General features: G+C 38.7%; 1 protein-coding gene across 4 annotated transcripts in view; it reads left to right on the top strand.

Moving 5' to 3' along the window:
- APP (amyloid beta precursor protein) overlaps nt 1–20,354 on the top strand; it is a 265,420-nt gene that overhangs the window by 101,094 nt on the left and 143,972 nt on the right. For all 4 annotated transcript variants that reach the window (NM_001293279.1, NM_001293276.1, NM_001293275.1 and 1 more), the window contains 2 exon segments: nt 8,026–8,138; nt 9,983–10,176. In NM_001293279.1, coding sequence (NP_001280208.1) covers nt 8,026–8,138; nt 9,983–10,176 — 307 coding nt within the window.

Here is a 20,354-nt window from a genome sequence, read left to right as displayed (position 1 = left end):
CCAATCAGAAATTTCATTTTAATAAGATCCCCAGATGATTTGTGTCTGTGTTGAAGCTTAAGAAGCCCAGCTGTATGCACCATTTTTCAGTGTGGTTCATGAACTACCTGACTCAGAATCTGTCACTGGGGAGGTCTGTTTTTCGGGTACATCCCCCACGCCTAGGTCAGGTGCTGGGATCCTAGTGCTGGGATGAGAGGGAAGAAAGATGAGTCTCTATGCTGACCCAGCACACCAGGTGCTTCTGAAGCTTTTTAGAGTTTGCACACCCCTGATCTGGAAAGATTTAACAACCATCATTTTCATAATTCCATCTTTTAACTGATGTTGGAATTACTATAAATGTAAGTAACAAAGAAGGCCCATGATTGATAAAACCAAGAATATTAGTAATACAATAAAAGAGAGGCAACAGGAAAGCACACATAGCTTAACTACTCTAGGGTCGGTTGATGAGGAAGCTGTGATGCACATTTTGTGGAATGTTATGACATATTCCTGGGGTGTAGTGAGCATTACAGTTGAGCTAGACCTGGAGTCCAGCTTGGTTCTGTTATGAGCTGCACAGAAATTAGTCTCCAAGCCTGAGATTCTTCATCTATAAAGGGTAATTGAATTCTATTATATTATGTTTACATTTCTAAGACAAGATTAACCAATTTGGAAAGCAAAGCATCTCCTTTCTTATTGATCTGTGTAATTATTCTGAAATAGAATTTATTTTTAAGGATTTTATTTATTTAACAGAGCAAGAGAGGGAGAGAGAGAAAGAGAGAGAACGAAGGTGGGGGGCAGAGGGAGAAGCAAACTCCCTGCAGAGCAAGAAGCCTGATGCAGGGCTCGATCCTAGGACCCTGAGATGATGACCTGAGCCAAAGGCAGACACTTAAGCAACTGAGCCACCCAGGTGCTCCTGAAATAGAATTTAAGTACTGCACATCACACAAATGATTCGGGGAGAGATTTCCCTAGTTTCTTTTCAGCCATAGTAATCTCACAGACACGCTTTTGAAGGGCAGTGTTGATGCAGAGGTGAATAGGTATGAAATCTTATATGAAGACTTCCAAAAAAAAATTCTTAAATAAATCTTAAGCTTTAGACTTACAGAAAAATTGAGAGGATAGCCCAGAGAGTCCCCATATGCCCCCTCAACTGACTTCCCTTATTATCAACATCTTCCATTAATATGGTTCATTTGTTGGAATGAATGAACCAGTCGTGAGACATTATTAATAATAAAGTCCATACTTTGCTCAGATTTTCTTAGTTTTCAAGATCCTGTTCAGGAAAACCATTGTATTTAGTTGTCAGATATGAGGAGTTAGCCTCCTTCTGGCTGTGACCGCTTCTCATACTTTCCCTGTTTTTAATGACCTTGGCAGTTTTCAGGAGCACCAGTTAGGTATTTTGTTGGATGCTCCTGTTGAGATTTTCTCCTGGTTAGACTGGTATTATGGGTTTTTGGAAAGAAGACCATAGAAGTAAAGTGCCCTTTTCATCATCCATTAAGTACATCTCGCATCAACTCGATATGCCACTGTTGATATTGACCGTGATGGCTGGGGGAGTGTTTGTCAGGTTTCTCCAACAATGTGAAGTTACTGCCTGTTGCCCCACCAGGTGCTGGACTCAGGGAGGAAGTCCCCTCACATAGCCAACAATCAAGGAGTGGAGATTTATGCTTCACCTCTTTAGGGCAGAGTATCTATGTGGATTATCTGCAGTTCTTCGCCACACATTTGTCTCATTCCACCTATTTATTTGTTTATTCAGTTATTTGGACTTACAAATACATTGAACTACAATCTAATGCTACTTTATAGATTTTATGGCTCATATCATTTCCACGCTAGCCAGTGGGAGCTTTTTTTAGTTGGCTCTTGTGCTTCTTTCACATACTTTTTTTTTTCCCCTAAACAAGATGCTCCAGACTCATCTTGTGTATATTTCCTGCTCCAGTCCTAGAATCAGCCATTTCCACAAGGAGCCCTGGTTCCTTTATTGGAGAATGGCATTAGAAACCAAGATGTGAGTCTATGGCCATACCCACCCCCACCCCCACCCCCCCAACACACCTGATCCCATCTGATCTCTGATGCGAAGTATACTTATTTCTACCAGACTGCCTTCGCCCTTGGGTCCCCTCAGCTGACAGAGGGAGCAGTAGGCTGGAGTACATTCATCCTTATATTAATACATATCTGTAAATACTCTTAAAGCCAAGCATCTGTGTCTATATTAAGCCAAATATGAGTTCATCTTAACATCTCCAGCTCTCCCCTATTATTGCCACATGGATCTTTCCACCTCTTCCCCTTGCTAATCTGTAAATTCCCAACCATGGAAAGCCTGCTGCCACTCACCCTCCATTTACTTAATTATTCAGTTTCAGCACACTTGCATAGCCATTTCGAACTTGCTAGTTCATTCCTATGTGAGGCTTTTGGAGAGCTGCAAAATTGCTAACCAGTGTTCATTGTGACCCTCTTCCCCATCCCCCTTTCCTGAATCGTCTTTCTCTCTTGAGAGACCAGGAAGGAAGGACAGCCCTTGGGCAGAAAGAAATCCCTAGACCTCAGACATTCCCACCATTTCCATTTCTGTGATTCTGGCCAACACCAGAATCTTGTCTTTGGAAGTTCACAGAACACACTGTTTTTTAAATCTGAGATCTCTGTACCTTGAGGTTCTTATGTGTGGTTCTGCAATCTTTTAATCGATCTATGCACTCCCACTCTGAACAATTTAGCTGTGCACAAATTTGCTCTTTCCTCTGACCATCCATTTGTCCCCTCTCCCCATTTCTCCCTGTGCTGTGAATTCAGAGTCCTGGTGGTTTTAGTTGTAACACTTCATACTCAGTTCTGTCTTCTTCTGGGAATTATCTGCCTTTTGAAAAGGCAGCGTAAAGAAATTAAAAAATATATTCCTATATTTGAATTCCATGACACAAGAGATCCTCCACTTGCCAATTTAATATTTATTTGTGACTCTTCCTTTTTAAAAAAATCCCACATTTTTTCATTCATGGTGACAGTGTGCTCTGCTGAAAATACTCTCACAGATTCCCTTGCAGCTGAGTGCAGCCAGATAACAGTAATCTGAGGATGTAGAAAACAGGGAGGGTATCCATCCCATGGGAAATGGCAAAGCTGTGTGAGGGCAAAAAAAAACAAAACAAAACAAAACAGAAAACCATCATCCCTTGGCCTGCTTCCTGTATGCAATTGTGACCCTTTTTGAAAAGATTTTATTTACTTATTTATTTGAGAGACAGAGCATGAGAGTGGGGTGGGGGCAGAGGGAAAGGGACAAGCAGGCTCCCCACTGAGCAGGGAACCCGATGTGAGGCTTCATGCCAGGACCCCAGGATCATGACCTGAGCCAAAGGCAGATGCTTAACCACCTGAGCTACCCAGGCACCCCAACTGTAGCCATTTTTGACCATAGAACATGAAGACAAAAGCCACCATGCTAAGGATGGCAGTACAGAAAGAGGGGATAGCATGGACCATGAGGGTGACATTGAAAACCTGCACCAGCCCCAGCCTCAGCACTAGACTTGACATGTGAGAAAAAAGCACCCCATCATGTCTTAAAGCCATGGCTTTTTACACATCCTGTTCTGTGCTGTGCAACGCATTCCCTGCTGTTTCATATGGTTTGTTTGCTAGGTGTTTTAAATCTAGTTTTGTTGTCAAATAGACTGCATTGTACATTATTACATTGAAGCATTTTACTAAAAATGAATCTACTTTTATGAAAGTCAGAATTTAGCAAGTAACTTATTTCGACCAGAGTTTAAATGACGATAAAAGTTGAGTTACCATTCTTGGTTGGAGAGCGCAGAGGCACAGATTTTTAGACCATGTCCACCGCCATTTGGCTCTGTGAGCAAGCCACTTGACCTGGGCTCTTTGCCTCCCATCTGCAAAATGAGGTAATTTGAGCTTAGATGATCCTCTCAAAGACCACCAAAAGAGCCAGTAGATTAAGGCCTGCAGAGTCCCAGTTGAACTGGGCATTATTGTTCATCTTGCCAAGACTTTTTGGCCAACACATCTTGTTCATTAGCTTTGAAAATCCCCTTTCAGCTGGAGTGTGTGTATGTGCGTGAGTGCGTGACATAAATTGTAATTTTTTTTAAATAAGAGACCAGATTGTATGCTTATCGATAAATTTGCACAGTATATACTGATGAATTTATCCACTAAGATCAAATGGTGCCAGATGTCCCAGAGGTCAGCATAAATAGGAACATGGTTTTTCATTATGGCACTTAATTCATTTTGATCTCTTTCACTTGAATTATGTTAAAAATTGTGTGTGTGTGTGTTTGTGTGTGTGTTTTATGTGAAGGATCAGACCAAGGAAACCAGAAGGTTTATTTTAAAAATAAAAGCATACATACTTTTAGATGGAACCTCCAGGTATGTACTATCAGGGTTTTTGTTTTTTGTTTTTTGTTTTTTTTAATTAAAAAACTGTTTTTTTAGAGCAGTTTTAGATTCACAGCAACATTGAGTGAATAGTACAGAGAGTTGCCATATGTCTCCTCTTGTATCATAGATTTTTAAGAATAATTCTTTTAGAATTAAAAAGGGGAGAGACTATAAACCATGTTAAACTAAACTAGATTGTGAGGAAGGATATTCTTACCACTCCTCTTTAATTCTTTATTAAAAATTTTTAACAGATTTTTGTGATTTAATTGCTTAAAATTTCTGATGTGTAACATTCTGGTTTGTTTCATCAATTTTGAAAGTAATTTAAGCAGGGCTGTAAAACCACAAAGTCATTGCCAAATTTTATTCTAATGTTAGAGTATAATGAGTTTCCTATTTTGCCATTAGTCCTGAGGGCTTATTAAATAACCAGTATTTATCCTTAAAAAAAAAAAAAGTCTCATTCGGGAGGCATATATTTCTTGGCTGTATACATTATTAGAAACCTAAGAGCATCTTTACAATGCTAAATGAAATGTCCTTTTGCAAATTAAAAAAGAATTCTAATATCTTTTTACAAATGAATGCAATACATGTTCTTTTGATGAACATGAGGTTTCACCAAGGCAAATACCTTTCAGTGACTTTGGCTTTGCAGTAAAATTGTGTCCTCAGCAGACTGGCCTCCAGCAAAGTAAAACCAGACACACTATTAGCCAGTTTATGCTGCAAAAACTCTTTCAGTTCAAGGTTGAAAGTATCTGACACCTGTCCCTGATTGTCTCATTATCTGACTTAATAGCCTTGGGCCAGGCATTTAATCTTTCCAATAATTGCAAAAAAAATTCTTTTAAAGTCACTTAGTGTGTTGGACATTTGTAGATATGGTTTGACTCACCAAACAGTAAATGAAGCAGCATCTTCAAGCCTTCGATCACTTCTTGCTCCCTCTGTGGCCTTGAAAATCGGAATGCTGAGGTGTCAAGGATTCTTACTGACAGCTACACTTGATTGCCTAATCCTGAGAAACCATGAAGAATCCTCCTGTATTGACTTTGTTTTTTTTGTTTTTTTTTTTTCCTTTTTTATTTGTGATAGGCACACAGTGAGAGAGAGAGGCAGAGACATAGGCAGAGGGAGAAGCAGACTCCATGCGCCGGGAGCCCGACGTGGGATTTGATCCCGGGTCTCCAGGATCGCGCCCTGGGCCAAAGGCAGGCGCCAAACCGCTGCGCCACCCAGGGATCCCCTTGTATTGACTTTGGATGAGATTACTTTTATTTTCAATCCTCCAACTCATCCAGGATTTAGTTTGGTTGTTGGTTGTTTTGGTTTGTTTTTTAGTATTCTGTGTAAGAGTAAAGGGGGGAAAATGTGTCACTTGCATTATTATTATTTCTTTCCCTATACTGTGTATATATCTTAATGTTCATCTCTGAGGCGAGGTTATAATCTCCTAAGGGCGGGTGGCCTTAGACACGTTTCTTGGCAGGCATTTCTCCCCTGGGAAGTGAGGTTGATATTATTAGAGATGTGTCACACAGCTGTTGCAGAGCTGAGGCCCAGTGTTTCCCATGAAGCCCCAGCCACTGCTATGGCAAAAGGTCCCAGGACCTGTGGGTTCCTTGGCCACAAGTACCACCCACATCCTTTGGGAGCACCATGTCTCATTTGTGCATTCTCTTAACTCACAATACAATACTGTAGGCATCAAAGGTTGTCTTAAAGATTTAAGGAAGGACAAGATGAAAGGTCCGTCATCCCCTATGATTTGCTTAGGTTTTTTATCTAAATACTGTTCCTTAAAATGAGTACTTAAATACCATGAAACATCTTGCCTGTTTGAGCTAGAAACAGACCAAATTTAAACACTTTTACGGGGGCACTTGGGTGGCTCAGTAGTTGAGCGTCTGCCTTTGGCCCAGGTCGTGATCCCCGGAGGGAGCCTGCCTCACCCTCTGCCTATGTCTCTGCCTCTCTCTCATGAATAAATAAAAACAATCTTCAAAAAAAAAAAAAAAAAAAAAACACCTTACAGATAGAAAGTTTTAAAGAACACTTTTCTGTAACAAGAATAAAAAAGTTTTTTCTCTTTTCCCTCTCAGAGGCTTCATCACTCTTTATGGTCCATTTCAGAAAAATTTGTGTTAACATACTGTGTAAGGAAACAGTTCATTTTCTTCGTTGGAGTATGGACAACTGGTATTCCCGCTTACTTGTCTTTGGCTTAAATCTGTTCTTACCTGTCATGCCTGAAGGATGGCAGTGCCCTTGTCTCCCTGCTCTTGTGGTCACCCTACCATCACTTGATTAAAGAGTCTATCAGAAAAACACACCTGAGCCTGTCATTCCTGTTTAAAGTATCTTTTGGCCTAGGTTGCCTCCAAAATGGTATCCAGAACTTTAGATTCTGCAATCAGGAGTCTAGCATCTTCCTCCAGTCTCATTTATTTCTGCCCCCTTTTATACACTTACCTCATGTTCCAGCCATGTTGGATTTTTGTCTCCTCTACACATATGCCTCGCCCTTTCTTTTCTCTCTCTTTGGCACAGGTGCCTTTTGCCATCCATCCATCTATCCAGGATGGTCATATCTGCCACAACTGGGCAGGGATCAGGAGTGCAAGGCTAATAAACAAGATAGACACTCTACTTACATCTCAGGACTTCATTCATTTTCTGCGCGGCATCCTCTTACTCATCCATGTGGACTCATTTGTGATGTAACTTCCACTTTGAGTTCTTTCCCAGTGCATCCAAGCAGATGTGTTCACTCTGTAGGCCCAGCACCTTCTTCATCTCCATTACATTTAACATCTTCATTCATCAGGATATCTGTTGCCTGCTGTGTGCAAGCTGGGATTACTCTAGGAACAAAACAAATGAAAATTAAGTTCATAGCTTACATTCTATAATTATCCAATTATTATACTCATAACAATGTAAGCGTTCTTGCAGGACTTTATGTAATATCTTTGTATCTGCAGTACCGATTATGCTAGAAATAATTTGCAGGTTATACATTTTCTTTAAAAATACAGCAAAAATCTAAGGAACAGTGTTTACATTTTAATTGAATTAAGCCGTGTGTGTGAGACCTTTAAACATATACATATATAGATTTTGTTTTTTTAGGGAGTAGAAAAATACTAAATTTTCTACTAGCTTCCAGATGGAGGAAATGTCCAAGAAGTAGGGGTGGACAATTATACATGTTGATTGCACTCAAATGATTGCCTAGGCAGTGTCAATCTGTATTTCCCCCCATGTTGTAATTGAATGGCAGCTTTTTACATAATTAACTTTGCAGTCAGAGCCTCACGTTAATTAAATAAAAATTTCACTTAAAACATGTGGGAAGTACTTTAACCATCAAGGTTGAATGTGGCAAGGAACTGGGCTTAGGACACAGGATTGAACATTCTAATGGCACCAGTCTTTCTTGTATTGTTTGCTTCGTCATTGAAAAAGCTGTGTAACTTCTGAAGTACTTTAGCCCATCTTTCCTTGATACCAACCCAGTAACAAGCCCCCCATGATGTGGATGGAATGACATGAAGCGTTTTCCCTTTCTTGCAGTTGGTGAGTTTGTCAGTGATGCCCTCCTTGTTCCTGACAAGTGCAAATTCTTACACCAGGAGAGGATGGATGTTTGTGAAACCCACCTTCACTGGCACACCGTCGCCAAAGAGGTACCGACCTAGACAATCTTTCTTCTCCTAAGGGGAAGATTCCCTAGGAGCATATGTAATGACATTTTAGAAGAGATTTTCAAGTAGTAGCCACATTGATAAAGAAGTTATATTTATTATTTAGAAAAGAAAAAACTATCCATGAGCAATTTTCAGGAGTCAAAACCAGGTTGGCTTAGTTAGATTTATTATGTGTCTATGCTGTGTTTTATAAATTGGAAACTATAATCTTTACACTTCCATAAACCTTACAAGGTACCTTTTTTCCCAAATTATTTTTCATTTGCCTCTTGTTTTCTTTTGTCATATACAGAGTTTTTCTAACATGACCTTTTCTCCTGTCATCTATTGGGGAATGTAGTGCGAGAACAGGAAGTAACTTGTCCAATGCCACCAGTTTCTAAGTTATGCCATCCAATTTCTCGTTGACCATGCCACACTGCCACTTCCACTTTTCCATGGTGGTTGAACCATTCCTAACTTTTGTTAACTCCTTGCTTTTGGCAAAGTGGATTAATAACGTGAAACAGCATAAGCGGTTACATTTTATTATCATCTTCAAAACTGCTTTGTCCCTTTCATATATTATGAAATTTTTCTAATAAATACATGTAGATTTTGTGGAAGATCAGTCTCCTAGAATTAGGCTCCTCTGTCAGGAGGTTCTCAAGTGAGGTCAGTTTTGTTCCCTCACCCTTCCCCAGATACATGTGGCAATGTCTGGAGACAATTTTGGTTGTCCTAATTGACAGGGGTGGTGCTTCTAGCATTCGGGGGCTAGAAGGCAGAGATTCTACTAACCATTCTTCACTGAACAGATGGCCTCTCTTCCATCTCCTCCATTATCTGATCCAAAATATCAATAGTACTGATGGTTAGAAATCCTGATCTAGCTCAGATAGCTTTGAAGTTGTTAGGCAGGAAACACCCCTTAAGAATTAGCATTAATTTTGCCTTTTATAAAATAATATGCTCCGATTTACTGCAAAACAAAAAATTTTTTATAGAAAAATGTGTTTTGGAGGTTTAAGAGCTTTCTAGATCTTAAGAAAACAGACCAATTTGAAGCTCAGTTACCCATCTGATAACTTCATTTTCATTTGTTCTTGAGTTAGAAAACAAAACATATTTTGTTACTAAGAAACAAAAATGACTTTAATTCTTTGAAGTCAAAATATACACTGTAATATTTTCATTGTTTATCTGTATGTGTTGAATTATTAATCTTTCCCCTGTCACCAGTGAACGCTTTCAAAGCTTTATGCTAATTTTGATTTGCACAAATGTAGCAAAAATCCCAGGAAAGCAAGAGTGTTGAAGGAGAAATCTCTAATTTAGACTGTAAGTTTTGATCCATGGCAGAGGATAATTTCTTTTCTTCTTTGTCATCCTGGAAGTGAGCCAAGAGAGTTTGAATGTCTAGAATAAGATATGTCCGTGTGAGACAAACCTCCATCTCAAGTGGACGTGGAAGTATGCTGGGGATGTTCATGGAGCTACATGTCTTCCTGATAGACCAATGACACCACAGAGCATTGGTTCTCTCCATGCACAATGCATTCTATATCTTATTTCCCAAAGTTTCCATTCCAGTTGTTTTTATTAATTTCTATAGTATAACAACATATCCTTATTAAATAAGTTACGAAATAAGAATACTGAAGTAGTCTGTGCTAAAGAAATTTGTAAACCCACTCAAAACAGCAAATGGCCCTTTCCATTGTTAGACTGGTTCTTGATATACTGAGTCTCTGTGTTGAATATTATATTTGGGATTTTCTTACAATGAAGCAAATCTACTCTGCCTCCCTCACTATTTTTTTTTTTCTCCTTCCCTTCTGTAGACCTGTAGTGAGAAGAGTACCAACTTGCACGACTATGGCATGTTGCTGCCCTGTGGAATTGACAAATTCCGAGGGGTGGAATTTGTATGTTGCCCGCTGGCCGAAGAAAGTGACAATATTGACTCAGCAGACGCAGAGGAGGATGACTCAGATGTCTGGTGGGGTGGAGCAGATACAGACTATGCAGATGGGAGGTAAGGTGGCCTTTGTTCTCTCGTAGTCACTAGAACATCTAGCACACACTTTTGTTTCTTCTATACACGTATCTTTGCATTTCTCATTTCAAGGCATATCTGCCCACCCTTGTTAATGTTTGCTGTTATGAGAAAAAAAAAATCCTAACATGAACTCCTGTTATGGTTATGGCCAACGGTTTAATTTTTAATCTAATTAAATAGCCATCACTGAGTTAATTTTAACTATTTTATTTGTATCTCCAAAGTTGGCATCAAAATTCCACTGATTGTATAAGATGTATTTCTATGGAGAATTGAAATCTAAGTGAGTTGACTGGCCTTCTCTTTTGGTCTACACCTTAGAAATGTTTTTTAGACAAGATTTTAGGATTATCTCATCAGTCATTAGCGAAATCTGAATTTTTGTTAAGAAGGGTTGCTTTGGGCTTTTTTTGTTTGTCTTTGTGGGTTTTTTGGTCTTTAATCATCTCTTCCTTAGTGAATGAAGTCAGAGGCATTCAGAAGTGTTTGCTTAAAATTCTTTCACTGTCCCTGGTTTCACGATGGTTAAGAATTATATTTTCATCTCTTTTTCTTTGGGATCTTAATCCCATAACTTCTGGATTCTTATTTTTTATTAAAAGCAAACATCTTATTCAGTTCATAAAATTATAAAACTAGAATTTGGGGATTAGAAAGACCATCTGGTTCCATCTTCAGTTTCATGTTCTGTTGTTCCCCAGTGGCAATGATCCCACTTTCCTTCAGGATTCCCTCAGATATTCCCTGGTGTCACAGATGTTCCAAAAGAACATTAAGTATGAATTAAGACTAATGGTTATTAATATCAAGTTTTCTGACTTACAGAATCAGGTAGGAATATTTTTATAATGTATTATGTAGAATTTTTAAAAAAAATTTTACAGATACAACTGCATTTTACAAATATATGTGTCTATACACTGAGGAACTCATTTTTTTTTTTTTTTTAAGATTTATTTCAGAGAAAGAGAGATGAGGGGGAAGGTCAGAGAGGGAGAGGGAATCTCCAGCAGATTCCTCACTGAGTGCGGAAACCACCTCAGGCCTCAACCTCACAACCCTGAGATCATGACCTGAGCCCAAACCAAGAGTCAAATGTTTGACTGACTAAGCCACTCAGGCTTCTTTTTGGTGGCTGTTATCCAATTTTACCATAACTTTTTTTGTGAGTTAAGCTCCTTTGTTTTTTGCTAGATTTAGAAAAATTGTGTTCAGGGTAGCGGGACATAAAGCTAAACAAACAAGTAAATTACAAAGAACAAGAGAAAAAAGGATGGCCTGGGTGGCTCAGTGGTTGAGTATCTGCCTTTGGCTCAGGTCATCATCCCGGGGTCCTGGGGTTGAGTCGCATATCAGGCTCCCCACAGGGAGCCTGCTATTCTCTCTATGTCTCTGCCTCTCTCTCTGTGTCTCTCATGAATAAATAAATAAAATCTTTAAAAAAAAATAGAAGAAGAGAAAGAAATAAGGGGACAGTCAGCTGTATGCTTCACAATATTTCTCTCCATACAAGTTGATAGTTCAGTGAATAAACTTCTCCGAGGTCAGGAAACATCAGGGAGAACAGGTTTTGCAACTGGGAAAGCATCTGAGCTTTTTTTCCCTGGGATTGTTTGATTGAGTTCTGGGCTATGGCTGGTCCCCTACCTGTTCCATGAGGCAGGTGTAGAAGTGTCCATTGGTTTAATTGCCGCTTTGCCTAAAAGTTGGAATTGCCTAGTTCTTACTGCTTTTATGATAGTTTTTGCATATCTTTTCCTTAGTTATTTCTAGATTTGAAAGCTTCAGAATGAATCCTTGAAAAATTCTTGTCATCAGGGTTCTTAATACCTTATGCCAGTGCACCCAGTATTAGAAAGGGAATTTGAAGTTTTTCTTTTGTCATAGTCTGATGCTTGCTCATTTCCCGTCACTGAATTGACTCTGTGTTTAAGAAACAACCCAAATAATGGCGAGTAAACCAAGAGAGTTCCATGACCGCTGTTAAAATTAGAATTAGCTGTGCACCTATAACCCTGTATCAAGGTTGGTAATCCACCATTTGTGACCATTTGTGTAGAAGGAACTTTTATAATTAAGAATATATATTTTTGTTGTATCCTGAGAGTGACAGGCTTTTGCCAGGCCCCCTTTTCTTTCTCAGCTAATACATTTCTTAATGTCTTATAAAACCTACTTTTTTAAAAAAAGATTTATTTCTTTATTTGAGAGAGCATGCACATGCACAGTCATGCACACAAGTGGCAGGAGGGGCAGAAGGGGACGGAGAGAATCCTCAAGCAGACTCCCCTCTCAGTGTGGAGCCCAGTATGGGGCTGGATCCCTGGACCCTGAGGTCATGACCTGAGCTGAAACCAATAGTCAGACACTCAACTCACTGAGCCCCCCAGGCGCCCCGACTGTCCTCTTTTTCTTTTTTCTTTTCATTTCTTCTCTTCTTATTCCTTTTCTTTTTTGATTGGGAGGAAAGGTCCTTTATAACTTGGATGGATCCAGTGGATAATCACTTTTACATATTCATTTGAATATCCTAGACTTGTTGATAACCCTTCACATTTTCTCACCATATTTTTGGCAGTCTTTCATATTGCGGAAAAAAGAAATTTCTCCCTTTAACTGCTTCTCAGTTTTGTAAGGTTGATATACCATGTCTTGTAATTAATTACTAGTTAATCCCATTTTTCATTCATGCTGTAATATCAGCTCGGATCTTAGTGTTAGAAGATGTGCCTAATTATCACTATTTGATGACTTATCACCTTCCACATAGCTGCTGATCCAAGCTACCTTCATTCCTGTTGGTTCACAGCATCACTCTCCATGCTCCACAGAGGACCCCTTCACAGCCCTTTATCGTGAATTCCTACATCATGGTACCTGGGAGTTGGTGGGCTCTCCTACATCTTAATCAAGTGAACTAATAAATTTTCTCTCTCTCAACATCTCTCTGTACCTTCTTCCATTTCTTTGTTTTTCATTTTCCCTCTTATAATTATGTTCTATCTGAATACTACTTGATTACCTCTACTCCCTTTCTTGGATTTTTAAAATTTAATCAAGATTTTTTTTTTTTTAAAGTATTCTTAGGTTTACAATGAAACTGAGCAGGAGGCACAGAGAGCTCCCATTGCCCTTCCCCTCTCATCCATCCGTACCCTCTCCCAACATCCACAGCTCCCACCAGAGTGGTACATCCCAAATCCCTACTTTACACATAGGGCTCGGCTCGCTCTTGGTGTGTTGATTCTGTGGGTTAGGACAAATGTGTAATGACATGTAGCTATCATTATGGTACCATACAGAGTATTTTCACTAAAAATCCTTTGTACTCCACCCCCACATCCCTCTCAGCCTCTCAACTCTGGCAACCACTGATCTTTTTATTGTCTTCGTAGTTTTACCTTTTCCAGAATGTCACGTAGTTGGAATCAGACAGTATGTAGGCTTTTTCAGATGCGGTTCTTTCACTTAGTAACGTGCATTTAAGGTTCTTTCATGTCTTTTCATGGCTTTATAGCTTGTTTCTGTTTAGCGCTCAATAACATTCCCTTGTCTGGATGTATACAGTTTGTTTATCAGCTCACCTACTGAAGGACAGCTTGATTGCTTCCAAGTTTGGGCACTGAATAAAGCTGCCATAGACATCCATGTGCAGGCTTTTGAGTGAATCTAATTTTTTTGCTCCTTTGGTTAAATACCAAGGAGCCCAGTTGCTGGATCGTATGGTAAGAGTATATTGGGGGTTTTTTTGTTTGTTTTGTTATGTTGTGGTTGTTGTTTTTAAGGATTTAGAGCATCTTAAGCAGTCTCCATGCCCAGCGCAGAGTCTGATGCGTGGCTCAATCTCAGGACCCGGAGATCACGACCTGAGCCAAAGTCAAGAGTCAGATGCTCAATTGACTGAGCCATCCAGGTGCCCCAGAGTATGTTTAGTTTTATGGGCAAACTGGCACACTCTCTTCCACAGTCGTCCTATTTTGCATGCCCACCAGCAATGAGTGGCACTTGCTGTTGCTCCACTTTCTCAGCAGCATTTGGAGTCATCAGTGTTCTGGATTTGGGCCATTCTAGTAGGTGCGTAGTGGTATCTCATTGTTTTAATTTGCATTTCCCTGATGATGTGATGTGGAGCATCTCTTCCAATGCTTATACACTATTCACAGATCCATTCTGTTAATGCTCGGCTGCCGGACATTGGCTCCTTCACCTCTACCTACAGATCTTTCCTGAATGGCTGGCCACTGCCTGAGTTTGGATGATCCTTTACCTGCTGCTGAACTAACTCCTCTGATTACTCCTTACCACATCAGTGTCTCTCTGGCACCTGTTACCCTTGTACTTTCTTTCTTACAGGGCTCATCATACCTTGACTTCTCATTACTTGGTGTTCATACTACCTGACCCATGAATCTCTTTATTCTCTTCCCAGATAATTCTCCACACCTTGGTAACATTCCTATTTTGCATTTCTGATCCTGTTGATACTTGATAGGAAATATTTGATGGTTCCTATAGCCTACAGCCCAGTTCAAATTCCCTTACAGGTCATCCAGAACTCATTACTTGGCCCCAGCCTGCATTTCAGCATTATGCATGGGCCTCACCTTATCTACAGACACCCCCAAACACATGGCCTTTTCTTTGGGCTGTTGTTCCCACCTTTCTGCCCTACTGAAAAAGCATTTCCTTTTTCATCAGATAGTGTTAATATGCCATAAAAATATTTGTCAATTCTGAAGTGCTACCTCTTAGCATGACCTGTAAGATCGTGTGTGTGTGTGTGTGTGTGTGTGTGTATTTATTTATTTATTCATGGGAGGCACAGAGAGAGAGACAGGCAGAGGGAGAAGCAGGCTCCCTGCAGGGATCCTGATACAGGACTCAATCCCAGAACCCTGGGATCACAACCTGAGTCAAAGGCAGACACTCCACCATTGAGCCACCCAGGTGCCCAAAATCCTATATATTTTTTAACATTCACTTAAAAAGACACCTCCTTTACAAGTCTTCTCTGATTATCCCTTCAAATACTCTGCTTCATTCTCCCATTCTTGCTTTGTATTATTTTACTGATACTGGCTTTTCTCCTAATTAATTATAGCCATTTCTCTTTTTTATCTGACAGAGTCTAAACTATAATTTAGACACCAAAAATATCTGGCACACTAGTCTTCAAGAAATATCAGCCAAATTCAATTATTTATTTAAAAAAAATTTCATAGCTTTTGGAAAGGACTTCATAGTCCAAGAATAGATGTTATAGAATTGCCTTGTGTTTTAGTGCAGATGTGTCCTGTAGAAATATAACGTGTGCTACATAGTGCACGTTTATACTGTCTTTTTTTTTTTTTAAGTTTATTTATTTATAATCTCTGTGACTCATTGTGGGCCTTCGAACTCACAACCCTGAGATCAAGAGTCACATGCTCCACTGACTGAGCCAGCCAGATACCCCGGTTTATACTTCCTGAGAGTTATTTTTAAAATAGCAAGCAGAAGCTGGGGAATCAATTTTAATAACATTTTCTTTAATCCAGTGTATTCAAAATACTATCACTTCAACACATAAACAGAATGAAAAGGTTACTAATGAGGTTATATTTTTTGTTTCTTTCACACAGAGTCTTTAATCTAGCATGTATTTTATGCTTACACTCCGTCTCATTCTGATTTGCTGCATTCCAGGTGCTTACACCTGGTTAGTGGTTACTGAACAGGACATTGCAGCTCCAGATACTTCAAATTTCTAATCACTCTTTGTTTTCCATTAAGACAGTGGTTTATATAGATAAACTAGTGATGTATTTTAAGGTTGAATTCTTAATTTTTTATTACTTTTTAACTGTCCCATGTTTTTAAAATTTAAAAGAATTGTTTTGAGCTTAATATAATTAAGATATCAAATCCCTTATATCACTTTATTTTTCAGTCTGTTTTTTGGTTACTCTCCAGGTATGGAGATACCCTCTCATCTGGCAAAGCAAGTAGGCCAAGTAAGAGGTGTTATATCACTGACCTGCATACATACTGGGCTCCTGCCAGCTGGCACTTCCTAGTTCCAGGAGGTAGGCCTCCTATGACACTGGAAATGCAGAATCAGAACAGAAATTTAACACATCTTACTTAAAACATCCTTGGGGGACACTCTATGACAGTTCTTGAAGAGGAAAAAATGAAGTATCACTATCATCTTCCCCAGAAACAAAATTTGATCCACAGTTTAATATACTCTGTTTGTTGGTAGTTAATGAGATTTGTTTTGGTAGAAGGCGAGTGTGTTCCAATTGGTGATGCAGCGTTTAGGAAAGCATTCTTTGTGGGATGAGCTGTTTTGTGACTGTATTGGAAAAGAAGTAAGTGTTTCAAATGATTGAATGCAGACAAGTCCGTTATTGTTCCCAGAGTCTTTTGTAAATATTAGCTCAGTATTTATTTCTCCAGGGTTACAGTGATTAAGTTCTCAGACCACCTCAAAATACCTATTTAAGGGTTCAGTAATGTAACTTGTTTATGGTAATAGTGCACCTGTTCCAGCATCATGGGTAAGGATTTTTCTATGGGAAAATTCATTAGGAGACTAATGTATGCACGCAGGCTGGCCTTGGCAGTGCAGATCTGGAGAGCCAGTTTGCTCCCATCTGGAACTGTAGAATCTGACCGAAAAACCATATCATCCACAGGGCTTGTTTAATTTGTACAGCAAGTAACATAAGGGAAGACCCTCTCTTTCTTTTATAATAGCACATTTCCTCTCGGAAGTAAGCTCTTACATTCTTACCCCCCAAAAAAGAATCTCAAATGACATAGTTTCTTGCTTTCAGGGTTGCAAAATTGGTGAGACTGTAATGAGAGGTAATGTAATATATCTTCTTAGATAATGAGATGATATATATATATATATATATATATATATATATATATGTTTTTTTTTTTTAATTAGGAAAAAAAGCCACTTAAAACACATCTGGTTGACTGACTACTTTTGACTGCGTCTCACCATGCCCATCTTTGAGCTGTATTTTGTAGCTCAGGAGAGTTTTCTTTGGCACAGCTGTGTGTGTGTGTATGTGTGTGTGCACATGTGCACACCTGGGAACACCATACCTTATGATGCCCAGTGAGCCCAGTCAGCTGAATTGCTTCTGACTGCCTTGCCCTGCACTTTATCATAAGAGCCAGCCCAGGCAACTCTTGATCTCAGGGTTCTGGGTTCAAGCCCCATGCTGGGTGTAGAGATTCCTTAAAAATAAAATCCATTTTAAAAACCAGCCCAGGGGATCCTGAGTGTCACAGTTGGTTACGCATCTAACTCTTGTTTTTGGCTCAGGTCATGATCTTAGGGTCATGAAATCGAGCCTCCTATCAGGCTCTGTCCTGCTGAGCATGGAGCCTGCTTAAGATTCTCTCTCCCTCTGCCATCCCTCTCCTCTCTCTCAAAAAAATGCAAACAGCCAGCCCAGCAGCACTGACTTATCTGGGTACTGAGAACCCTTTATATTAGTATAATTTCCTATATTTTAAATTATTTTACAAAAGTAAGACAAAAGGGAGAGTGAAAAATAACTTCATTTAGAAATTTTAATAAGAGTTAATATAGTAAATCTTAATTTGAATTAAAATTTAAATATAATAAACCCAGATTTTTATTCCATATTTTCCTGATTTTGAAGGTAGAGATTTCTGAAGTGGGCAGTATTCTTTGAATGCAACTAGCTGCTAATCCATCACCTGCTGTGTATTAACTTGAAATATATTCATCTTATAAATACTGACTGCAGATTTGAAATAACATCTCTATTAGGTTACAGCCTATTGTACTTCTTGGGTTTTTTCTTGCATTTTCACTTGATAACTGTAAAAAAATCAATACTTTTAAGATTTGGAGAATTCATAATTTTGTTGAAGAGTGAACAGCTACTTTCTATACATAATTACAAAATATTTCTAAGTTTGGATTTATGAACACCTATTAGAATCATTAATCCTTTTTATTTCCTTTTCATTTCTACATTAGTTCTTTACTTCTGATCACCTTTGTTGGCACTCCCATCTTTGATATTTGTCTACTTCCAAACTGTACCCAAAAGTTTTTTTGGCCTAAACATGATAGAATCTTCTGTGCAAGCATACAAAAGAGGAGAAAATACTGTCACACATCTCCTTAGCAAATACAGTGAATGGTGCCATCTTTCTGTTAATGACTACATAGATGAGAACGCTTTCCTTTTTGTTCTTAGAACTCTGACAGTGCTCGCTTTCAGTTGTTGAGCCTGAGAAAATCCATCTTGGATATTGTCATCTGAAGACTCATGGTCTGAGATCTTGCTTCTGTGATCAATGTCACTCATAGTCTGATATATTTAATATTTGTGAAGTACCTCCTGTCACTTTCGTCCGATTTGCTTATGTGGAAAATGAACATTTGTGAATTTTGGTTGTGTTTGATGGAAGTCTCCTGACTTCTTTATACCTTCTGGAAAGGTGATGTAATATTTGGGTAACACAGGAATAAACTTGTGATTTCTCTGTCGCCTCATTCTTGTGAGCAGTCCCTCATCCTTTCATTTTCGTATTATTTGGTCTGATTCAGCATGGTTGGAAATAGTTCATGCATAGTGGTGAAATAATTGTTGGTATATTAAAAATAGGAAAATGCTGCAAAAAATTTTAGGTGTATGAAAGGTTGCAGTGGACTGATAAATATAATTACAAGATAAAGAGTGATTTATTCGAATGAATAAGTAAATTAATAAGAAAATTATTAAATTTTTCATTTATTTTTAAAAATAAAATCTCTCTAAAAAAGGAAAAAAAAAGTCAGAAATATTGACCCTTACAAGCAACCATTGCTCAAAATGAAATTCAGAAGGTAAGATTATGTCTAGTGGACCCTGCTGGCAACCTGAGTGTTAATAGCCTATTGTACTTAACCAGGGGTTTACATTTGTTAGGAGACCTGTGTGACTTTACACATTAAACATTTGGCCTAGTTTTTGCAAACTAGGGGCTCACCAAGTATTTGAGTAAATTGAATCGGCATTCATGTCAAAATACATATCCAGAAATAGTTGCTAAACTCAGGGTTAAACTAATGGGGCTTTAAAGCAAAAACTTAAGAAGAAATAACATTCCAGACATGCAATAATTAACTGAAATTGCATCAGAAGTCTCTAAATATTTTTAAGCTTGAAATACTGAGGAAAAAAAGTGCTGGGACCTCAATATTTGCAACAACTGCTTAGCACCATTAGTGTAGTTACTTCTTGACTATCTTCTCATTGCTTCAAAAAAATGAAATAAAATAGAATAAAATGAAATGAAATTGGGATTCTAAATGAAGTTAAGATCCATCTCTACTTGAGCTTTTGAATAAAAGTCCATTCTTAGACTAGCTTTCCTATTTGAACCAAGCAAGCATTTTTTTGTTCTTTGATGTCAAATTGGAGCTTGTTACTAAAAAAAAAAAAGAAAGAACAGTAGGCAAAAATTTCGGGAAGTACAAGTTATAGTCGTGAGATCTGCTCAGTCCATTAGCTGTTGGCAAGCATTGTGTGATTTTAAAAATGAATAAACATCATTTTAGAACAGTGGTTCTCAACTGGGGGTGATTTTGCTGCCCAAGGGACGTTTGGAATTATCCACAGACATTTTTAGTTGCTACAACTGGGGGTGGGGTGAGGTGCCCCTGGCATTTGGTGATTAGGGATACTGCAAGCCTCCCACAACACACAGCCCCACCTCAGAGAAATGTCGATAGACAACAAGGTTGAGTAACTGGTTTAGAGGTTTCTTCAGTACTGGAAAGCTTGGAAAATCATACTTTAAAACCCCTGATCTCTTGTGGACAGAAAAGCAAACACCCCAGGAGAATGCCTCGAGTGCAGCTTTTGTACAGATGGAAATGTTTGAGATGAAAACAAACCTTCCAAACGTCTGCATCCATAGCTTAAAAGACCATCATCAAAATGCACTCAAATATGATAGATGATTGAGGCTTCTTATTTGTACCCAGTTACTTCCTTAATTCTAATCACTATGTCAAATATTTTTCCCTTTCTTAGGATTAATACTTTCCATTTTGACTACAATAAATAATCAGCATATTTTCTAGGGCAAAATGATCATGTTTGGAAATTTTCAATATATTTAGAGGC

Source organism: Canis lupus, chromosome 31, assembly GCF_011100685.1.
Source record: "Canis lupus familiaris isolate Mischka breed German Shepherd chromosome 31, alternate assembly UU_Cfam_GSD_1.0, whole genome shotgun sequence".
In the NCBI taxonomy this organism is placed as follows: Eukaryota; Metazoa; Chordata; class Mammalia; order Carnivora; family Canidae; genus Canis; species Canis lupus.
This window is presented reverse-complemented; position numbering and strand designations above follow the sequence as displayed.